Source organism: Loxodonta africana, chromosome 8 (assembly GCF_030014295.1).
Source record: "Loxodonta africana isolate mLoxAfr1 chromosome 8, mLoxAfr1.hap2, whole genome shotgun sequence".
In the NCBI taxonomy this organism is placed as follows: Eukaryota; Metazoa; Chordata; class Mammalia; order Proboscidea; family Elephantidae; genus Loxodonta; species Loxodonta africana.
In genome coordinates, this window is record NC_087349.1 from 8,611,233 (window position 1) to 8,635,680 (window position 24,448).

Below are 24,448 nucleotides of genomic sequence, written 5' to 3' on the forward strand. Positions count from 1 at the left end.
GGAAAGAAGACTTACGGGGATTTTAAAGAAGAAAAGAAAATTCTAGTATCCCAGGTTTCCAATTAGAGGCTCTACTGCCTCAAGTATGCCCCAAGTAGCATTGTAAACCATCACCATCTGTCAGTTTGTCGTACTATGGTGGCTTGTGTGTTGCTATGATGCTGGAAACTATGCCACTGGTATTTCAAATGCCAGCAGGGTCCCCATGGTGGACAGGTTTCAGCAGAGCTTCCAGACTAAGACTCAGAAGAAAGGATTGGCAATCTAATTTTGAAAATTAGCCAATGAAACCTCTGTGGATCGCGGCAGGATATTGTCCAATGTAGTGCTGGGAGAAGAGCTTCCCAGGCTGGAAGGCACTCAAACACACAGTGGCCATAACAATGGACTGCAGCATACCAACGATTATGAAGGTGGTACAGGACCATCTTCACTTCGTTTAGTTGTACACGGTGTTGCCATGAGCCGGAGCTGACTCAAAGGCAACTAACGACAATAAACATTGTCAAAGTTTTACCCAATTACTAAGCACACGTAAACCAGAAGGCCAGTCAGGTCCAACCACAGAGCTACTATTGATGTATATGAGTCCATTCCACCATCATGACACAAGTTAGGGACCACTGGTAATTTTAATGTAATTAATTCTAAGTTTAATTCTATTAAAAACATATCACGAGATGAGAGCATTTAATGATTGCTCACCCAAGAAAACTGCAAAACCTCTATATACACCTAAATCTTATTTGTGTCACAATATTTGTACATCAGCTGTAGACTGTCTTGATTAATCAATGTTATCAATAAAAAACAGGGCCTGGATTTATATGACCACCTGACCTTGTATGCCCCTGCTCTGGGGTATTAGCTCACTCTACACACTTTATAAGAAGCTCTGGTGGCACAAAGGTTAAGCACTGGCTGTTAACCAAAAAGTTGGTCGTTCAAAGCCCCCTGTGGCTTCATGGGAGAAAGACCTGGCAATCTGCTCCCACAAAGTTCACAGCCAAGGAAGCCCTGTGGGGCAGTTCTACTCTGTCCTATCACATAGCTATGAGTCAAAATTGACTCAACGGCACCTAACAACCACAACATAGGCTTTATATCATCATTTAGCAAGCACTGGCAGATGCTTTAGTCAAGTTAGAGAGTCCTGGGTCTCACTGGCACTCACAAAGCCCTTAGCTCCACCCTCCAATATACATCAGAACAATAGGATGTGTGATGAAAATAGGACTTTTTGAGGAAGTTGTATTTAAGGGTTCCTGTGTAGAAATGAAGTAAGATCAATCTGTCATACTAAGAAGATTATGATCAAAAGGGAAAAGAATTCAGCCCTTGATGAAATACACAAAAAGCTATGGGAAAGTAGTTTTGTTTTTCTCTGGGACTCTTCTAAGGACTGATTTACTGTAGATGGCTTATGGATTAGAAAGAAACAAGGATGGAGGTTGTTAAAAATGACATCACCCAGTGACTGACTCTGGAGATGAGGTTATGAGGTGTGACAGGAGGAGCAAGGCTGCCCCAGGACCCCATGTCTACTGGGGCTCTTGTTTCCCTTCTAGCCTGGGTAAGGGGTGGGGGTGGGGTGGGGACACAGGGCAGGAGGAGGAAGACGTGAGAAGGAGGGGAAGGAGGATATGGAGGGGGAAGGGGGTAGAAGGACCAGAACCTGGGCCATTATTCTCCCTTATGAATACTTTGGACTTAATACCCTTTGTTTAGAGCTATAGGTAAACACCTCTGCATGGATTATCCATAACTATGAATAAGACCTGTTGCCATCAAGTCAATTCTGACTCAGCGATCCTATAGGACGAGTAGAACTGCTCCATAGGGTTTCCAAGGAGCAAGACAAGGTATAAGGGCATACTTTGTTTTGCATAATCTACACACATTTGAAGAGCTCTAGTGTCTATGGATTACATTTTGACAAATCAAAGTTACATGTCAACTGGCAAGTAAAGTAACTGGACCACCATGATGACTAGACCATGACTACCATAACCTACCACGTCTCGACCGAAATCACCGCCTGACTTCCAGGGCCCTCGTAGTCTTCCCACTCTTCACCTGGCTCACCTTATTTCCTATGACTGAACAGTACAAAGGACTTACCTAGATCAACTTAGTCTCCGACAGTCAGACCCATGCCCAATGTCATGCCCTTTGCCCAAGTGCTGTCCCCTAAGGGACGTCTTCCCTCTCTTTCTTGTTCTCCAGTCATCCTTCCACGGGGTCACATTCAAGTTTTACAGCCCTTGTGGAATTTTCTTATTCTAATGACTATTATCGAGTTCTTACTATGTATCAGGTGTTGACCCTGTGCTAGTATTTGACACGGATTATCGCTAATTCTCAAACTACGCCCTTAGTAAGTATGACTATCTGGTTACTCAGTGAGGCTAGTGACATCCCAGAGACCACACAACTAGTCAGCGGAGCTGAGCTTTGAGCCCAGGTCTGCCTGCCTTTAAAGCCAGACTCCTTCTACCCCCGGGCACCATGCCTCGCTCACATTCATCTTCTCTGAATGCTTCTATCCACAGATGTACCATTTAGCTTCACACCTGATTTTTTCTTGTGTATTTTGTTCATCTTAACAGGGCAGGTGGAATAAAATGCCTTGAAGATAAGGGCCCACCTTATCTCATCCTAGAGTGTTTTTCACCCTAAAACTGATGACAGTCTTGAGACTACTGGAGGTTTTCAGATGTTGAAACGAATTAGAAAATGATTTGTAACAGGAATAATCACTCCATCTTATTCTTTTTTATTTGAAATCTTTATATTGTCCCAACTCAGGTTAAACTCAGTTTTGTTTAATTAATTTTTGTAGGAATAATAAATATTTATTTGATGTTATCTTTGTGTGTTGATAGTAAAGAGTCATGGAAATAAAACCAATATTTCTCATAGCGTAAGGGAGGAAGAAAAAAGAATAGGGGATCTCAGGTTGTGATAAGAGCAAATTAGGAAGAGGAGGTAATTAAGACAAGTCCCAGCCTCTTAAGCACCAAGTATAGGTGTTATGCATTGAATCATGTCCCCACAAAATGTGTACTGAAGTCCTGGCCCCTGTACCTGTGGATGTGATCCTGTTTTGAAGTAGGATTTTCTTTTGTTATGTTAATGAGGTCATACTAGAGTCATACCACTGCTGAGTTGCGAAAAGAACAGATTAAACACAGAGGCACACGTATACAGGGGAAGGCCAATGCCATGTGAGAAGCTGTCTACAAGCAAAGGAATATCCAGGGTTGCTGGTAGATAACAGAAACTAGGAGAGAGGCCCACAGAAGGAATTTACACTGCCAAGACCCTGATTTGGACTTCTAGCCTCCAGAATTGTGAGAAAATAAATTTCTGTTCTTTAAAGCCACCCACTTGTATTTTTTGTTATAGCAGCACTATAAACTAATAGGGAAGGATTCCTTTTTTTTTTTTTTCTAGAGTGACTATTAGAGAAAGGAATGGGGATGAATTTATTATAGAAAAAACCCATAAAGTTCATGAGTAAGGCTGCAAGGAAATTGGGCTATATGGAAGAGCAATTACATCTAATTAACTGGTGGGAGGATAGTTTGCCTCTATGATTCCCATCTGGGCCACCGGAGCTGAGACCTCCGGGCCAGAGCATTCTCTGATAAGGAGGCTGAGAATTGGGTCTCTCTCCCAGTCCCTTCTCCTTGTCAGAAAAGCCTTCCTCCCTGCTCTGAGCACACAGTAACTTTCCCTGTCCTTGCTCTTGCTTGGGCACCATTTGGCACCTACCCAACCCATGACCGCTTAATCGTACTAAGTATGCACCCCTGGGGAGGCAGTTTCTTCTGGTGACTTTTTGCCCACTGTATCATTAATCAGAAAATGCAGACTTACACAGTGAATCTTGTAGTTAGAGGGGAAGGAATGTTCTTTCTGGTTATGCACCTTGCTCACAGCATGGCTATGCTATGCACATCTGAACAAAAGGCACTCTCTGGTAACAGATGACCAGGACAGCTGTGGCAGAACAAAGGCCCCTTCCTCTTTTCCCACGCATGCCAAGCATATAGCACGCCTCTCTGGTTTATACTATAAAAACCCCGGGCCTGAGTTTCCTTGGTTCTCACCCACGACGCGTCAAGGGACATGCCTAGACGTAACTAAATAACCCAGCCTTGGAAAGGAGCCTTTTGGAGAAACCTGGATTCTGATAAACCCTGCTCCATTTATCGTGGTCCTGATTAATATGTAACTAATGAAGCCTGTGACCGTGTCAGTGAGTAGCAGATTATTCATTCTGATCCAAAGAGCCCTGCACCGTTTGATTTTTTCCACACAGTACATCGCAAGAAAGGAAAAGCCACATCCTTATTTTTCTATGAAATATTTTCATAGAAAAATATTTGCAAGACTAACAGCACAAAACTGCTGTTATGCCAACCCCTTAATCATAGAATAGAGCTATATTAAACCAAAGGAATCCGTCTTTGTTAAGCCACCCAGAAAACAGAGTTGTACTAGGCCCTGTGAATGCATGGTCCTGAAGGACCTAGGAGAATATATCCGAAGCCATTGAGTTTCACAACCAGCACTATGCCATCCCACCCAACGCTCAAAGGTAGGAAAGAAGCAGCAAAAAGCATGAACTGTCCCCAGCTCAGGGATCCACTTGAAAATTAATCAGAAGTTGGCTGCATATCCAACCAATGCAAGATGAAAAAAGTCCTGTCCCCTCCTCCAAAAAAAATCATAGTGAGTACGGTTTGTATCTTATAGAATACTGAGCAGAGGAGCATCAGTGGCACAGCGGTTAAGCACTCAGTTGTTAACCAAAAGGTTGGTGGCTCAAACCCACCAGCTGCTCTGCAGAGAAACAATGTGGCCGTCTGCTTCCGTAAAGATTTACAGCCTTGGAAACCCTATGGGGTGGTTCTACTCTGTCCTACAGGGTCACTAGGAGTTGGAATCGACTTGACAGAAGTAAGTGGAAGAATACTTAGCAAATGATAAAATGAGGACATACCACTCATCGCTAGGGTAAAGTTCCATCTCTAAGCACGAAGTAAAGTTTGAAGGGAGTGATAATTTCTATGTATCAGCAACATATCAGCTTTGGAAGAAATAATCCAATAACCTGAACCCTTTTTGAGGTTCATATAACAAGCAAATTCATTTTCAGCTCATCACATTTTCTCAGGCACTCTGCTTCCAAACAAGACTTTGTAGGTATGACCACTATGCCTGGCATAAACTGAGAGGCTAAGATTCCTGAAGAAATCTTTCTTTAAAACGACTTTAAAAGATTCACCAAAAACAAGGCAAAAAACACAATCTGAAATAATCAGATCATAGTTTAGGAAATAACTCATTTCTTATCTAGAAAAACTCAGGAAGGTCCTGAATGTGAGACAGCATACAACTGAGGGAGGGTAATTAAAAAAAAAAAAGAAAGAATAGCAAATGGGATGTTTTTTAATGATACCAGTGCTGTTATTTAAAACAGTGCAGCGTTCCTCTCCCTCCCTGCAGGTATCCGCTCAGTACTTACCGTTGCAGTACTCGTTCTGAATGATCATGTGGTCATCCTCTGCCCACGCAGAGTAGTAACGTACCACATGGGGGTGATGCCCAAGCACAGCGTGAGCATAAACTTCACGCAAAGCTGAATCCCTAAGAAACAGAAGAGCATTGAGGAAAAGTCATCAAGAGAACATACGCAAAATGTCTTTAAAAGATGAGCTGTGAGGCATCACCGACACACTGGCAGGATGCTCTTTGAGGACCTGCTACTTCACTTACATTTTATCTCATTAAATCTTTGTAACTGCTCGGTATGGTTGGTATTATCATTCCCATTTCACAGACAGGATTAGAGCTCTAGGAAGTTAAGCGGGTGACCCAAATTCAAACAGGGAAGAGTAGGCCCAAGGCCAGAACCTTGGTCTGCCCATTCCCAATGGCGGACATGCTTTGGGTCTTAATTACACTGTATTGCAATCTCCAGATAAAGAGGTGAGATAGCACGGCCACAGGTTTGCAAAAAACCGTAGATATTGTGACAGGCTTTATGTCTTCTCTATGCAGACTCAATGACACAATGTTAAACCCAGCCAGTATGATGTCGCTGAAGGGACAGCCTTGGGGAGAGCTATTCACTATGGAAGGGAAAGCCCAACCCAAGAAAAGCAAAATATAATTCTCAGTGAATTCCAGTATAAAAATGAAGAGCTCCAAGGCCTGTACCTTCAGATTCAGCATGTTAAGTATTATATTCTAAGTATTTAAAAAGCACTGGCTGATTCTGAAAATATTTGTTTTCCCTGTGACCAAAAAGAACTTTTGAACAAGTAGTTCTGGGAATGAAATATAAATGCTTGTTAATAACTTGACTATTGGATTCATTATTAATACAAGGTAGAAGTAAACCAGGGAGTTAACAGTAACTTCCAACTCAGCGATATTTCTGAAGAACTAAACAGGCACCAGAAGACAGTCCATAAATCTATTAATTAAAAAACCAGTAAGACCAATAGTAGAAGGCAAAGCCAAGAGGTCCATCAAAATCAAAACAAAACAACACAGTCCGAAATAACCACGATATAGTTTAGAAAATAACTCATCTCTGATTTGGAAAATTCAGAAAGGTTATGAATGTGAGACAGCATACTATTGAGGGAGGATAATAAAAAAAAAAAAAGAGTAAATGGTATGTTTTTAAATGATATCAGTGCTATTATTTAAAATATTTTGACAAGAAACAGCTCTTCAATCCAAGTGTGTACTTGCAGTACATTTCAAAGGTACTCACTCGTCTGAGAATCCTGCAAACGGTCTTGTTGAGCGTTTTATTGCATAAAGACATCCATCCAACCTCTTAATGCACTTGTAGACGGTACCAAACTCACCAACCCCAATCTTTTCTACCTCCAAGAATTCCTTTTCATAGCGGGAAGTCATGTTGATTTCTCGTAGGACACATCTCTGAAAAAATTAAAAACGGAAGTTAAAGTAAAATTCTTCCTAACATATCATGAGCAATAAAATCGAGGCATGTGGAAGAACGTAATCAACATCATTGAATTATACATACAGGAATTGTTGAATTGGCGAGTGTCTTGTTGCATGTATCTTCATTAAAATAAATTAAAAAAAAATTGAGACATGTTGCGTCCCTAAATTGCTCTTAGTTTTCAAAAAGACTTTTGAGGCAAACCCAACAGGTTCTATCTGTGTCTGTATTCATGGTAGCAAAACGGCCTTCTGGGCTCTTTGAAGCCTTCCATCCAAGTCTACACCCTCGTTTCCCTCGGATCTTTTCCAACACTCGTTCTTCTGTCTGGCCACACTACCCTTTCTGGTATGCTCCTACAGGGGACACATCTACTTACACCCTCTACTGGTGGCAGGGTGAAACATTTTTTTAAAAGACATCTCCCTTTGATTTTCGTCTACCTGTCTCACGGTCTAGCTGCTAATGTTTCCACCTCAAATTGAATAACTATATTTGTCTTCAATTTTCTCCCCCCAAAGTCTTTTTATCATAGTCTGGAGAACCAAATGGTTTCACTGGATATTTCGGAGCGTGTGCTCCCCTACTGGCCAACCAGCAACATTGCCCAGCTAGTAAACCACCCACCTCAGTTTTCTGAAGTGTAAGATAAGGATCATGGCGACTACTCACCAGGGTTCTTTTAAACATTACCTGAGAACATGTAAAATAAGTTAGTATAATCCCAAGCCCATGATAAATTTTTCAGTGAGCAGTAAGTAGCTATCACCACCAAGGTCTACTTATATTCATGTGAATCTCAATCCAAGCAGCTTTATCTTTCTGAAGTTATGTTTTCCCAATGCCATTAGCAAGGATTTCTTTCTCATATAACTTTAAGAATTCTAAAAATTTTGACTCGTCCTAGCTCTTCATTTTCAACATCCAGTTCCAATCAATCTTCATCAGCAAGAGCTACAATTTTCATTGCCCCTAGCCATTCCAAGCTCTGTTTCCACCCTGTCTGCATTTCCTACAACTATCCAGCCCTCCCTCTGCCTCTTCTTTACTAACAATTATTTTTGAAAAATAATACTGTAGATCAGAGACACCTAAATGTTGCTTATAAGCCTCTGTTCAAACGCCTGAAGGCCTTCTACCAATTGTACATGAACTACCTTCCCATGCTCATCTCAGACACCAAATAAGCCAGTTTGCCATTAACATGCCTCCCTGCCTCCCTAACCACCTGCCCAACTTTCTCACACAGGTACACACTTTTCCCTTGCCTTCACGGCATTAAAAGTCATTTGTTTCCTTTGCCTAGAATTATCACAATAATAATATGCCATCTCTTCTACCCAAGTCTTGCTTCCTACAAAAAAATACATCTGTTGTTGTTGTCAGGTGCTGTCGAGCCGGTTCCAATTCATAGCGACCCTATGTACAACAGAACGACACAACACCGGGTTCTGCACTATCCTCACAATCATTGTTATACTTGAGCCTGTTCTTGTAGCTACTGTATCAATCCATCTTGTTGAGGGTCCTCCTCTTTTTTGCTGACCCTCTACTTTACCAAGCATGATGTCCTTCTCTGGGGGACCAGTCCCTCTTGATAACATGTCCAAAGTATTGTAAGATGAAGTCTCACCGTCCTCGCTTCTAAGGAGCATTCTGGCTGTACTTCTTCCAAGACAGCTTTGTTCTTCTGGCAGTCCATGGCATAGTCAATATTCTTCGCCAACACCACAATTCAAAGGCAACAATTCTTCTTCGGTCTTCCTTATTCATTGTACAGCTTTCACATGCATATGAGGTGATTGAAAATACCATGGCTTGGGTAAGGTGCAAAATTAGTCCTTAAAGTGAGACATCTTTGCCTTTTAACATTTTAAAGAGGTCTTTTGCAGCAGATTTGCCCAGTGCAATGTGTCATTTGATTTCCACTGCTGCTTCCTTAACAACTTTTCTCCATTTATCGTGATGTTGCTTATTGGTCCAGTTGTGAGGATTTTTGTTTTCTTTATGTTGAGGTACAATCCAAACTGAAGGCTGTGGTCTTTGATCTTCATCAGTAAGTGCTTCAAGTCCTCTTCACTTTCAGCAAGGCCATATCATCTGCATAACGCAGGTTGTTAATGAGTCTTCCTCCAATCCTGATGTCACATTCTTCTTCATACAGTCCAGCTTCTCAGATTATTTGCTCAGCATACAGACTGAATAAGTATGGTGAAAGATACAACCCTGATGTACACTTTTCCTGACTTTAAGCCACACATTATCCCCTTGTTCTGTTCGAACAACTTCTTCTTGGTCCATGTACCGGTTCTTCATGAGCACAATTAAGTGTTCTGAAATTCCTATTCTTTGCAATATTATCCATAATTTGTTATGATCCACACAGTCGAATGCCTTTGCATAGTCGATAAAACACAGATAAACATCTTCCGGGCATTCTCTGCTTTCAGCCAAGATCCATCTGACATTAAAATATCTGACATAAAAAAATATTTCTACTACCCCCCATATAGATGAATTTATAAATATATATACATATGGATATGCATACACACTTTGTACATATGTGTACACCTGACTATACACACATAAGTACACACACGGTCTAGCTCCCCATTCATTTATGGGTTGTTTTGAGATGTATTTCAAAGATGTTAGAGAGCCAGTGCCTCTTGGGCAGTGACTTTTCTATCGTTTCCAGTCTCCAGCCCCTACAAAGGCTGTAAGTGTAATGCTTTGCACATATTGAACGTTCAATAAATGTTGTTGGCACTTCTGTCTGGAACCAGGAGACAACTTATAAGGTAAGTTAGGGTAAAACAGTGAAAGCAAGAGTCAGGATCACCTACGTATGAAGGCCGGCTCCATGTGGCATTCCGTGCTACCTAATTCTGTTACCTTAGATATCTGAGGACATATAGTATTAAAACCATGTTTATAATAGCCACGCGCTAACATTTTTTTTTAATTAGCACATTCTATCTAAGTAAAATAAAACTTGCTTCAAAAAAATTTATAAATTAAGAGGAAGGAAAACTCAATGACTCTTAAGTTCCCACCATTCAAAGACACTGAAGTAACAGTGGCTGCAGCTTGTTCCAATTCTCTCTGATTTATGTGTAATATACATTTTTGATAATTTATCTTATAAAATGTTGAGTCTTTTTTGTACACTGAACATTCGACATAAGTGTATTTTCATAATATATATATAAATGGTAATTTAGGAGCCCTGGTGGCACAGCGGTTAAGCACTCAGCTGCTAACCGGAAGGTTGGCAGTTCCAACCCACCCCCACTCCTTGGGAGAAAGACCTGGCAGTCTGCTTCCATAAAGATTTACAGCCTTGGAAAACCCACGTGGAAGTTCTACTCCGTCCTATAGGGTGGCACGGGTTAGAACTGACCTGATGGCAGTGGGTTTGGTTTTGTTTGGAATGGCAATTTAATATTTCAGTGACTTAAAACTCTAATTTACTTAGTCATAGGTATTTTCCTATTGCTGGACTCTTGGTTTTCACCTTTCTCCCCCTTTGGTTTGTGCTAGTACAGATAAGGCTGCAGTAAACATCTGGGAAAATATTTAAATTATTAAATATTAAAAAGTATTCCTAGGGTAGATGATCAAGTAAGGAATTGTAGGTCAAAGATTGTGAGCATTATAAAAGTCAGTAAACACTGACATATTTAGGAGGTAAAATTTTACATATAAGCTGCAGCTCTGGCTTTGCAGCCATTTTTCTCTGCTCTGTTTTTCCATTCGGGAACTTTAAATATCTTGATTTTCCCTTCACTTTTCTACCCCATAAGTACAGAATTCTTCCCTGGATCAAAGACAGAAGCAGCAACTTTTAATTTAAAAATACTCCAAGGTAATGATTCAGCAATATGATATCAGATACTTCCTGGCAAAGTAACAAACAGCAAAGAATACAAGACCCTGATTATAGTCCAGGTAAATTCAGACACAAAGCACTTCTGTGAAGCTGCAAAGTGTGTGTGGTGGGGGGAGAGATGGGTGAGGGGCGGAAAGGATAGGAGAATGAAACGACAGGGGTCTAATAGCTGAGTCAAGGAAACACGCTCACCTTGGCAGGCAGCTCTTGTTCTACCATGCCTTCCTGTGGACTCGCTTCCTCGCTGGGAGGAAAAAAAAGTTATTTCAGCGTATGACTGGCATTTATTGAGCCTGGTGCTACGCTAGGTTCTGGGACTGTAAGAGTGAATAAGACAATTCCTTCCCCTCTCCAATTTTGTTTATATTTGGGGGCAAGGATAAGCAAGAAATGACAACATAAGAATAAGACAGGGTAAGAACAGGATGGAGCCCTGATGGCAAGTGGTTAAGAGCTATGGCTGCTAATCAAAAGGTCAGCAGTTCGAATCCACCAGCTCTTTAGAAACCCTATGAGGCAGTTCTACTCTGTCCTGTAGGGTCGCTATGAGTCAGAAGGAACTCCAGGGCACCTAACAACAAAAACAAGACTGGGACACCAAGGGTACCATGGACAGCATCCAGGTCCATCTTGTGAGAAGTAAAGGGCTTTCCCAGAATGCAGGATAAGATACAATGCCGAGAATGTGTAGGAACTAGCTAAGGGAAGGGGACTGGAAAGGAGCAGAGTTTTGGGCAAGTAGGTAGAACAACATGCGGCAAAACTTGGAGACAAGAAAGCGTACAAAATATATTGAAACTATAAGTGGGCATTATCATCCCAAATGAAGAAACCGGGGCTTAAAGAGACATAAAATAACTCTGGACTATACAACTAGTAAGTGGCAGGACCGAGATCTAAAACCAAGTCTGGCTCCAAAGCATTTGCCTTTCACCACCCCACTGCACTCCCCCAGAGCCTGGCTTTGAATTAGGGTCACAGGCAGACGGTGAGGACAGCGGGGTGACTCTAACCCTGGCTGAAGCTCTTTGGCATAAGGAGTTGCCTTCTGGGTCCTTAAGCAATGTGTCAATTTCTAGATCATTAACTATTGACTTTTCTTTTGGAGACATATGGGGTAGGAATGGCAAAGGGGAGACTTCACACTCACGGACATAAATTGATCCTGACATCTGTGCCTTAGATTTAATACTACATCCTAATACTTTATAAAACAACACCACAATAACTAAGAGAGAAAATACCATCTCAGAAGCACTAAGGAATGTTACTAAAGTGTCACTACTTTCATTGCCAGGATTTCAAATTTGTGGTCTTTCCGCTGGCTTCAGTGAGAGGTGAAACCGCTAGAATTCACTGGAAACCATTAAAGAGCTAAAACCATTAGAGTTCTTGGTAGCCAAAGTGGGTTTTTGTTGTGTGCTAGTGCTGAAGTCCTGTTTACATAAGATCCAGGAGACAGTGTGGAGAAAACCCATCCTGGCCACAGGTCTGGTTAACACGTAGTCATGGACTCTGAAGAAACAAACTCAACCTAGCACGTTAAACGCTCTGCAGACCCGATTGCCTGCGGCGCACGCACTCTGCTGAGTACGCGTGAACACGAATGACTGCCCTATTTCAGAGGTGCTTCCACACCGAAGGCATGTGGTAAAGAAGCACCCCCTGAGTAACAGGCAAAATCCCGATTGAGATGACTTCTCCCTGTCCACAGGCTTCGTGGAACAGGGCAGTTGGCTTTCTACTTTCTAGCACCGCTGAAAGTGACGCTACTTTTTTCTCTCCTGCTGATCTTCCATCATCCGCTGAGAGCTTAAAATCCTTGCTCTATGTTCCCATCACCGCCATGCATACAAGCCAGACCCGAAACAGCAATAGGCTCCCTCTGTGAAGTGTGAACAACCCCTTTTCCAACTGCTGGCCCCACAGTAGCCTGAGGAGACCCTTGGATGCCACTCCACAGCCCCTTCAATGTCCTAAGGGAAGTCTGAGGTCTCTCACTCTGTCCTGCCTTTTACAGGGAAGGCGTCCACAGCACACATCAGAGTGGAGAATGCTCAGCTGTCTGTGACGACACAGGTTCGAACCAACACTGACATTTAGGAAGGCTAAAACCAACACTGACATTTAGGAAGGCTAAAACCAATACTGACATTTAGGAAGGCAGGAATACGCACAACATCGTAGAACTTCACGTGACATTTAGGAAGGCAGGAATACGCACAACATCGTAGAACTTCACGTGACTAAGTGCTTGCTGCTGACCTTTTACCCCCTTGAGCTACAGTACCGTTAGTTCTCAAAAGTCGTGGGCAGTGGTTCACTCACGGCTCTCCTCTGATTTTCCTCTTGCCATTGGATTGAAGGAACAACTTTCTGTAGGACTCTGGGGTGAAGGGATTGACATTGACCAGAGCCAATGAGGTCGTCTCATCCATGAAGGACACAGGCGTCAGCCTCAGGTGCTTGGAGCTCCGGGAGGAGACCTTCCCTGCTGGAGAGACCGCCGTCGGGCTCAGCTGGCTCTGGATGGGATGACAAAAGGGAGTCAGGACGGGCTTAGTGAATCCTGCTAATATTTAAACCATTAAATGTCCTTGCTGTTTGGGATCTTAGAGATTATCTGATTCAGTGTCAACTAGTTACGCGATAACTGGCCTCCTTATAAAAAATGCCAATTCTAGCTTTTACCTCTAGATATTCTGATTTATGAACTCAACACAGGAATCTTACTTCTGTTAAGCTCCACTACCACCCTGAAAAATTCTGATAACTAGCTATGAAGACCACCAATTCTAGTCCTACATGCAACTTTTAAAGATGAGGATTTTTAAGTTTACAAAAAAAAAATAGTTGCCATCAAGTCGACTCTGACTCACGATGACCCATGTGTGCAGAGCAGAGCTGTGCTCCACAGGGTTTTCACTGGCTGGTTTTTTGGAAGCAGATCACCAGGCCTTTCTTTCGAGGCACCTCTGGGTGGACTCAAACCTCCAACCTTCCAGTTCGCTGCCAAGCACATTAACCATTTGCACCCCCCAGGGACTCCAATTAAGTTTAGACAAACAAAAATGACTATAGAAGACCTGGTCTTTGTCCTTTCAGAGTTTATATTTAACTTCCCTGGATTATTGATGCAAACATTTGTTTGGTGCCAGCAGAGTGGCAGGTGGTGAGCTACATGCTGAGGGTACAGAGGTGAGACCTGCTCTTCAGGAACGCACAGTCCATTTTCAGTGGCTCATCAGTGTTTCGAAAATAATCACTTTGTAAAGAAAAGATTTCAAGACTATCTACACAAGGAAGGAGAGGTTTCTAACTGCACTTATAATTTAGCCTTACATGAGATGAGCTCTATAAAATGGGATGGAGATTAAAATAACACTCAGAAGTGAGCTCTTCATTCAGGGCTTAGCCACGGCTACAACTAGCACAGCATCAAACAGAAAAATGAGCAGGCCTTCCCACTGAAAAAAAGACAAACTAAACCGACACTGTTGAGTCAGTTCTGACTCATAGCAACCCTACAGGACAGGAACTGCCCCATAGGGTTTCTAAGAAGTGGCTGGTGGATTCGAACTGCCAACATTTTGATTAGGAGCCAGGCTCTAAACACTGCGCCATCAGGACTCCTTACTACTCCAAGCGGGGTACAATAAGAGAACATAAACCTGAAAACTAACTGGCCCTAAAAGGGCAGAAGAAAGAGATCAAAGGCAGAGAAGTTACATGATACAGCAGAATGCCACCATGACCTAAGTTCAGGGGCCAGAGGAATACCTGAGCTATAGATCTTCAAGGGTCCAGGTGTGTACCCAGCCACGATGGAACCCTGCAGTATAATCGTGGCACCGTGAGGCCCTTTCGAAGGAATTCTACCGCTTTGATAAGCTCTCCGTGTGACTTTTCAACGTGGAAGCAGAAAGTAGACCACAACCTGACTCACTGCATGAAAGTTTAATTAAAGTTTGTGAGTCTACAAACAATGAACACGAACTTGTTATAAATAATAAATGACGGATATAAGCAGAAACTTAGGACGCTGCAGACTATGCACAGTAACCCAGCATTTAGAAAAGGATGAAGAGAAGCAAGTCACCGCTGGAGTCGAGGGTTTTCACGGGGCTTTACATGCCTCCTACAGTTCACAGGGCGGGTAACCCTGGGACTACAGTCGGGCGAAGCCCTCAACGACGAGCTCACAGTGCTCCTGGGAGCTCACTGTAAGGGCTGAATATGGGTTCAAAATAAGTAAAACTATACTATTGTTGGGGGCAGTGGTGGTTCAGTGGTAGAATTCTTGCCTCCCATGCAGGAGACCCGGGTTCAGTTCCCTGCCAAGGCATCTCACGCACACCACCAGCTGTCTGTCAGTGCAGGCCTGTGTGCTGCTGTGATGCTGAACGGGCTTCAGCAGAGCTTCCAGACTAAGACAGACTAGGAAGAAAGGCCTGGTGATCGACTGCTGAAAATCAGCCAGTGAAAACCCTGTGGACCACAACGGTCCAAACCGCAACCAATCACAGGGATGACACGGGACCAGGCAGTGTTTCGTCCCACTGCGCGCGTGGTGGCCAGGAGTCAGGCTGGCTCGACGGTCACACCAATCACAGGGATGACACGGGACCAGGCAGTGTTTCGTCCCACTGCGCGCGTGGTGGCCAGGAGTCAGGCTGGCTCGACGGTCACACCAATCACAGGGATGACACGGGACCAGGCAGTGTTTCGTCCCACTGCGCGCGTGGTGGCCAGGAGTCAGGCTGGCTCGACGGTCACACCAATCACAGGGATGACACGGGACCAGGCAGTGTTTCGTCCCACTGTGCGCGTGGTTGTCAGGAGTCAGGCTGGCTCGACGGTCGCACCAATCACAGAGATGACACGGGACCAGTCAGTGTTTCGTCCCACTGTGCGCGTGGTGGCCAGGAGTCAGGCTGGCTCGACGGTCACACCAATCACAGGGATGACACGGGACCAGGCAGTGTTTCGTCCCACTGCGCGCGTGGTGGCCAGGAGTCAGGCTGGCTCGACGGTCACACCAATCACAGGGATGACACGGGACCAGGCAGTGTTTCGTCCCACTGTGCGCGTGGTTGTCAGGAGTCAGGCTGGCTCGACGGTCGCACCAATCACAGAGATGACACGGGACCAGTCAGTGTTTCGTCCCACTGTGCGCGTGGTGGCCAGGAGTCAGGCTGGCTCGACGGTCACACCAATCACAGGGATGACACAGGACCAGGCAGTGTTTCGTCCCACTGTGCGCATGGTTGCCAGGAGTCAGGGTGGCTCAAGGGGCCACTAACACCACCACCACCACCAACATTGTCCCAGTTCAGGCCCTTCTCCGCTTTCTCCAGACCCGCAGTGAATAGTTCCCTGCCTCCAGGCCTATCCTGCTGTAGCCTACCCTACACATGGAGGCCATGAGTTTTCAAATGCCCCTGCTTAAAACCATGCAATGGCTCTATCAACACCTTCAGGATAAATCTTGATCTAGCTCCATCCTACCTACCCCGGCCTCATCTCCTCCGCGCTCTGCTGCACTGAGTAGCATGCTGTTTACATCCTTCCCCTCCATAACTTGGTAGGTGCTGGTCCCTTTGTCTGTAGTTTTCATGACCCTCTTGTTTGGTGAATGCCAACTCACCCTTTGAGACGTCTCTCACACCTTACTTTCTTTGGAAAGGCTTCCCTGATACCTGGAGACTTCATTCAGAGCTCTTCCTCGATGCGTCCTCATCACCCGCTACCACTCCTCTGGGACAGAGGAGCTGAACTTCAATGATTGCTTCACTCATCTATCTGAATCCATTTTGTGGGCACGTCGTGAAGGCAGTAAATGGGTTTTGCCAGCAGAAGATCTGCTAGCATACCAGGGTTTTCTGTTTAAGTGTTGAATGAATGAATGAATGAAATACACAGACCATTTAGCAGACCCATGTCGTGTTATCTTGCTGGCGTATTCCTGCTCAGGGCCACACTCTGCCTGGAACTATCAGCCCACTCTCCCCATAGTTTCCACATATCAAAATTGAGCTTAGCTTGCATTGCCTGTCCTAGGCCTCATCCACCTTTCCCAGTCACTGCACTGAGAAGCAATCCATGCAGAGGACTCCATTTAGCCCCTCTTGAAGCACTTATCATGTGGAGTCTACAGGCACATGTCCCCTCTCTCTGCAGGATCGGGAGCTCTTTGAGGGCAAAGACTATCTCTGATGCTCCTTGCCACAGCTAGGTCTCAAATAATGAATGAGTTAATGAAACGATGAACACATGGATGATCCATTAGTTGGTGATGGGACCACTGAGAATCCTGCAGGCGGACATATTAAGGTAGCTTGCCTACACCTCACATAGGAGGCTTAGCATTCCAGCGCAGACGCGGTGCCCGTACTCAGCGGGTGCTGAGGAGGCACACTGGCTGTGACTGTGCCGTAGTGTGATCACAGATGTTACTGTGATCATCTCTAGTGCCTCCCACTCAGCCAGCAGGAAGCAGAGCTGGCTCCAATCCAGGGATCACGCACCACAGCACTGAGTCTAACAGAGGTATCCCTGCCCCAACCCCAGCGTGAATAACGTGGAAGAGGTAATAGGAGACCAGGGACAGCAAGAATAAAGGAATGTGCTGACTACTAGGAACTCTGCTCATTTGGCATCTGTTATGGATTGAATTGTTCCCCCCAAAAAGATATGCTGAGGTCCTACCCCCACTACCTGTGAATGTGGCCTTGTTTGGAAACAGGATCTTTGCAGATGTAATTAGTTCACATGAAGTCATACTGGAGTAGGGTGGGTCCTAATCCTATATGAGTGGTGTCCTCATAAAAGAGGAGAAAACACACAGAGAGACAGAGACAGAGGGAAGACAGCTACGTGAAGATGAAGGCAGAGATTTGCGTGATGGAGCTACCAGCCAAGAAGTACAAGGATTGCTGGCCATCACAAGAAGCTAGGAGAGAGACATGGAACAGATTCACCCTCAGAGCCTCCAGAAAGAACCAATCCTTCCAACACTTTGATTTTTTGACTCCTGGCCTCCAGAACTGTGAAACAATAACGTTCTGTTTTCATACGCCATCCAGTTTGTGGTACTTTGTATGGAAGTTCTAGGAAATCCATACAGCATTCCTCAGTTTGTAAAGAAGTATCAACAAGTTGCCTCTTTGCTCACATACCTCAGAAGAGCCTTACTTCACTAGATGAAGAAGAGAGGAGTTCTTTCAAGAAAGAGCAGCAGCAAAGAGATGAATACATTCGAACAGTGGGTGTGAGCATTCTGATATTAGAAACTTTAATAGATAATCACATAAAATAGAGCTAGTTGGATGGAAAAAAAAAAACCAGAATAAGCATAGCATAGAAATAATAGAATATACATCAAAATAAAATAGAATAGGCAGGATTTCAATGTTCTGACTTAGCATTGACTGGCAATAGGCCAGTTCATTCCTGGGGACCATGATTTTCTCGTCTTTTTTTTTTTTTAAGGTGCATAGATTGGGCTCGATCTCAGTCTTCTCTTCAGTCCCAATATCCTTTAACTAGGAGCTTTTCCCCATCCAGGATTGATTTAGGACCACCACCAAATAACGGCTCATTCCAAAGAGTTGGAGAAGGCAGCTGGCAAGACATTTAATTCTGTTTTCTGGTAACTAAACCCTTCTTCACTGTCACCAATAAACACATCATTGAGGACACACAGCATGTTAGACAAATATATCACATACCATAAGCTGCCAAGCCCTCTTTCTCTTCCAGCTGGATTTAAGGAGCACAGGTCTTGGAGTCCTGGCCCTCTCCCCTACCACTCACTCACCTTGGGCGTGAAGGGGCTGCCACAGTGCAGTGAAGTTCTCCTGTCTGCTGGAGCTGGTGTTCCGGGATGTCTGAGAGGGTGCCTATCTGCTGGGGCTGGAGTTTCAGGACATCTGGGAGGGCTCAACACCGGAGTCCTCAGCATCGAATCTGGAGTCCCCAACGTTGGATCTGGACTCACTCCATCCTTCCCCTGACCTGTGTTGAGTCCATGGATGTTCTGAAGGGGAGTGCTGGGAGGAGTAAGCTTCACCTCTGCCGCCTGCAAGTCAGACTTCTCTGGGATCTGGCTCTGGGCTTCTGGGGGCTCTCGTGCTTTCTCCTGCTCCTCCTTGGTCTCTGCTTCGCAACAGGAGAAGTTTAATTTCTGCTTCAGCTCCTTGTTAATTCCGTTGTCATCCATCTGGGTCAAATATCTTCCCAGCGAAGGTAGAGGGGACTGTCAGAGGGGAGCACTGCGCCCTCTGCAGAAGGGAGGAGGAAAGGTTGAGCGGCAAGTTCCCAGCTGTGGCCTGCTGTTCCCTCACCCACCAGCTACACCAAGACACAGTTAGTAACCCCCTTAAGCACATCTTCCCTCTGCAAGACCCCAGCTACACCCTTATCTCCATTCTGATGGGAGGAAACTCCAGCAGCTCTTTGAGCAATGAAGTCCAGTTTATGTGTAAAACTCTTCTAGATAGCTCACAGTCTCCTGAACCTACATCCGAAAGACCCCGTGGATCTGGGAACCTGTAATGTGGCATGGCCTTCAAAAATACTCATCAGCCAATTTGGGAACAAGCTCATTGTTGGAAGGAAAATATTTTCACTCTTTTGAACTTATCATTTATAAATATCACCCTGTCTTCCCTTCTATCCACCACCCACCCAGTGGCTAACAAACCTGTCACTGTGGAAGTCTATTCCAACTCACAGTGACCCTGTAGGACTGGGTAGAACTGCTCCATAGGGTTTACAAGCCTGTAATATTTATGGAAGCAGACTGCCACATTTTTCTTCCATGGAATGGCTTGTGGATTCAAACTGCTGACCCTGGGGTTAGCAGCCAAATGCTTAACCACTGAGCCAGCAGGGCTCCTGAGTTAAATAGAGTTTGGCATCACCTGGGCGTCATAATGATCCTCAAACAACCTCTAACATATCGTGGCTGCAGTTCATGTCCTGGGTAAAGATACACCTTAGATCGTTGCCAGACACCCCTAGCCCCAGGCACTGGCAGTTAACGCTTTTAGGAACGGGAATGAATTTTAAAACTGACAAGAGAAAGGCAAGAAAGAGCAGCACAGAGAATGGCTTTAAAATGACCGTTACTTTTGCGAAACTGCCTTATTTTGTAAAATGCTTTCTGTGTTTATCTTAATTGATTATCACTTTAATTCATTATTTAATCTCTTTCTCATGGAAGCCTCATGGTGAGGGTAAAAAGCTCTCTGAAGGAAAACAGGACAAAACCCCTATATCACTTCATAGGCAGTCCACGAGAAAGGAAAATGACATGCATGAGTCCTACAAGATCCTTCAGGCAGGGTTTCTAGACGTGCCAGATGTGAGGGCTTATTTGCCCAATAAAGGGGGGCCCTGAGGAGACAGCCGCTACGGAACTGTGGCAGCGGGCACGAGCTTGATTGTGACTGAAATCAATCTCATTTTCCTTCTCCTTATAACCCTTGGTTCCCTTTGCCTGTCGCTTCTCCTCTTCACCATTCCCTCCACCCTGTCCCCCTCACCCATTTCCCACTCCCAACCAGAACTTCTGGGGTGTCACCCCTCAATGAAAACCAACTTGGGGGATGTGAAAGTATTCCAGCCTTCTCTAGGCGCGCACCCCACCCTTTCCTACCCCCTGCCTCCAACGCAAACTTCCCTAAACAGTTCAGCATGAGGGAAACTTGAACTCACAGCCTGCAATCACCCCTGCTCACCTTGTCAGCGAGCCAGCAGCCCTCAGGGGCCAACAAAGATGGAGTCACCACAGGGAAAGGGTTACACGCAGGTTACCAGTGAGGAAATTAGTACCATCTGAGATCCCAGCCCAGAAGCAAGTTTCCTGTTTTCAAATCAGCAGGCCAGGTGGTGCCATTCCTTCCCCCAGCCAAGGCTTGATCCATTTCCCCTCGCATCCATGCTAACTGCCCCTGCCTCCCAGGCCAGCTGGAGGCGGCTCTGTGCCCAGAGCAGGACCCAGTAGGGAACACTTGGAGAGCAAGGCCTGCAGGCAGGGCAAAGGGGTGGCGTCATGAGTGCCACCCACATGGACCAGGTCACCACCTGCCTTTCCCCTCCACCTTGCCATAATTCTCAATTACCCTTATTTATGACCACACTGTTTGCCTAGGTAGGCAGCTCCGCCATTGTGATGGTCTGGACCTCTTGTTCTCCACAGTAATTCTGCTAGAAACTCGCAGGCTTCCCATCCCCGTGCCCATGTGCTCTCACTCACAGACGATGCTGTGGCTAAGACTTCCCAACTGTTATTGTTAGGTGCTTTTGAGTCGACTCCTACTCATGCGACCTTATGTATAAAACCCATTGTGGTCCAGTTGATTCCAACTCATAGTGACCCTACAGAACAGAGTAGAATTGCCCCATAGAGTTTCCAAGGCTTTACAGAAGTAGACTACCACACCTTTCTCCCACGGAGCAGCTGGTGGGTTTGAACCACCCACCTTTTGGTTAGCAGCCAAGTACTTAACCACTGCACCACCAGGGCCTTATGCATAACAGAACAAAATGTTCCCCGGCCCTGTGCCATCTTCATGATCATTGGTATGTTTGAGTCCGTTATTATGTCTATCGTGTCAATCCATCTCATGGAGGGCTTCCCTGGTTTTCATGACCCTCTTTAAACCATAATGTCCTTTCCTAGCAACTGGTCTTTCCTGATGACGTGCCCAAAGCAATGGTGAGTGAGTGTTGCCATTCTGACTTCTAACGAGCATTCTGGTTGGATTTCTTCTAAGATTGATTTTGTACCCCTGGACTGATATCCACATCACAGACCCCTCTCTTGGATTTCAGTTTCCAGCTGCCTAATCAAATCTCTCTTTGGCTGTCCAAGAGGCACCCCAAACTTCACATGTCCAAAATCAGACTCCTCATCTTCCCTACCTAACGTACTCCTGTGACAACTTTCTCATCTCTCAGTAAATGGAAACTTAGGCCAAAAAATTGTAAGTAATTACTGACGGCTCTCTTTCTCTCAAATCCTGCATCCAATCTCTGAGGAATCCTTTCAGTTCTACCACCACCTCTTCCCTGGAGATATAAGCCTCCTCCTCCCCAGCACTCCCTTTTCCACCCATGTCTCATGGCCTGCTATTCTCCACCCAGCAGCCAAAGCGATGGTGCCATTCTATAGGGTAATGCTATTCAGCTATATGCATTCCCTCCTAATGGAGTCAGTTTTGCTCCTCCCCAGAGCATGCTGGGGATGAATTCAGATGCATTCAGGCTAAAGTACAAGGCCAGGATTGGCATGACTAGACCAGTGGCTAAGGCTGAGGAACACCTTAGCAATAAGAAGGAAAACACCTGGGCCTGGGCATGAAGTCTCTGGGAAGGCTGACTGTCCAAGGACGCGGGAGGAAAAACAATGAGCCTTGGTCCCAGCTGGAATGGTATATAAGCTTCTGTCCCTTGTTAGGCTGTTGTGCAATGCTAAGCTGGTCTAGCCACCACCCTGGCCTGATGGTCCCATAAGTAAGCTTCCTGGATAAACCATATGTCACGATTGTTGGTTCTACTATCTTCCTTCCGTCTTTTGGAGATGCGGCCTACCTTGGGTTCAGGCGCCACTCGTTGGTTACACAACACATTCCCATACTCAGATCCTCCAGTGGGTGCGTCCACCTCAGAACACACACTGAGCCTGGTACTCAGGCCTGCAGGTCATAGGACCACCATGGTCTCTCTGACTCCACCCACCCTCCTCCCATCATGCTCTCTGCTCTAGTCTCCTCTCTGATCCTGCAGATGCCAAAAGTGCTTTTGCCTCAGAGCCTTGCTACTTCCCCACGTGTCCACAAGCTCACTCCTTCTCTCTCTTTGAGTGTCTGCTCAAAAGCCACCCCATCGGAGAGGTCTGCCTTGACCACCCAAAATTGTACTCACCCTCCCTCTCTGGCCCCACCCTGTTTCAATTTTCTTCAAAGCACTTATCACCCCATCATTCATTACGTATTTAAAACTTTGTCTTTCTGACTCCCTCCTCCCCTCAAAACCAAACCAACCAAACCCCATTGCCATCAAGTCGATTCTGACTCATAGTAACCCTATAGGACAGAGTAGAACTGCCCCATAGGGTTTCCAAGGCTATAATCTTTACAGGATTAGATTGCCACATCTTCTCCTGTGGAGCGGCTGGTAGGTTCAAACCTCTGAACTTTCAATTATCAGCCAAACACTTAGCCACTGTGCTGCAGGGGTTCCTCTCCTTCTTCCAGGAGGAGGTATATTCCACAAAGCAGGGGCTCAACTCTCGTGTGCTGCTCTGGTCCTACACCTGGAACAGTGCTTGGCACACAGTAGGCACTCAATAAACACTGGTGGAGTGAATCCAGGAGCATGCTGGGTGCCCTGTCTCCAGGATGGATACTACTGTAGAATGGGTTTGTCTCTTATGAAGTTTCAATTTCTCACCCTGGACGCAAATTTAAGAGGAATAAAGGGGCTGCGTTATTATGTCAGCTAATGTCAAGCTGGCCCCAACTCATAATGACCCCATGCCCAACGGGATTGGACCATTGTGATTCATAGGGTTTTCACTGACTGATTTTCAGAAGTGGATTGCCAGGCCTTCCTTCCTAGTCTGTCTTAGTTGGACGCTCTACTGAAACCCGTTCAGCATCATAGCAACACGCAAGCCTCCACTGACGGACAGGTGGTGGCTGCGCATGAGGTGCACTGGCCAGGAATTGAACTAGGGTCTCCCACATGGAAGGCGAGAGTTCTACCCCTGAACCACCACTGTCCTCAACATCATCCTAGGGTCTCTGAATTGACTGTCCTCCACACCTCTATTTTTCTGTTTCCCTCTGTTGTACATAGGGTTGCTGTGTGTCAAAACCAACTCAACAGCAGCTAACAACAGCAACCTCCTTCTTCTCCTCCACACCTCTTTCCCCCACCAGCACTGTTCTATTACTCAAGCCCATCATTTCCCTTCCTACCCCTTCCTGTGAAATTCAGTAGAGACAAAGAAGGTAAAATGGGGTCACCATGAGATGGAATCAACATGATGGCAATGGGTTTGCTTTTTTTTTGTTTACTATGTGCACAACTCAAAATGAGCAAAAATACTCACAAATATCCATTAATAATTAGAACGTGGGATATACGAGGTATGAATCTAGGAAAATCAGAAATCATCAAAAATGAAATGGAATGCATAAACACCGATATCCTAGTTATTAGTGAGCTAAAATCAACTGGTATTGGTCATTTTGAATCAGAAAATCACGTGGTCTACTATGCTGGTAATAAGAACTTGAAGAGGAATGGTGTTGCATTCATTGCCGAAAAGAACATTTCAGGATCTATCCTGAAGTGCAATGCTGTCAGTGACAGGATAAAATCTACACACCTACAAGCAAGACCAGTTAATATGACTATTATTCAAATTTACCCACCATCCAAGAAAGCCAAAGATGAAGAAATTGAAGATTTTTATGGACTTCTGCAGTCTGAAATTGATCAAATATGCAATCAGGATGCATTGATAGTTGCTGGTGATTGGA

The 24,448-nt window shown here is 44.9% G+C and overlaps 1 protein-coding gene across 2 annotated transcripts in view; it reads right to left on the bottom strand.

Moving 5' to 3' along the window:
• WEE2 (WEE2 oocyte meiosis inhibiting kinase) overlaps positions 1-24,448 on the bottom strand; it is a 38,935-nt gene that overhangs the window by 8,793 nt on the left and 5,694 nt on the right. For both annotated transcript variants that reach the window (XM_064289627.1, XM_064289626.1), the window contains 5 exons: positions 18,712-19,174; positions 13,221-13,417; positions 11,085-11,136; positions 6,797-6,969; positions 5,537-5,658 (listed from right to left, as the gene is read on the bottom strand). In XM_064289627.1, the coding sequence (XP_064145697.1) occupies positions 5,537-5,658; positions 6,797-6,969; positions 11,085-11,136; positions 13,221-13,417; positions 18,712-19,113 (946 nt within the window). In that variant the 5' untranslated portion in view covers positions 19,114-19,174. The remainder of the gene's footprint in view (positions 1-5,536; positions 5,659-6,796; positions 6,970-11,084; positions 11,137-13,220; positions 13,418-18,711; positions 19,175-24,448) is intronic.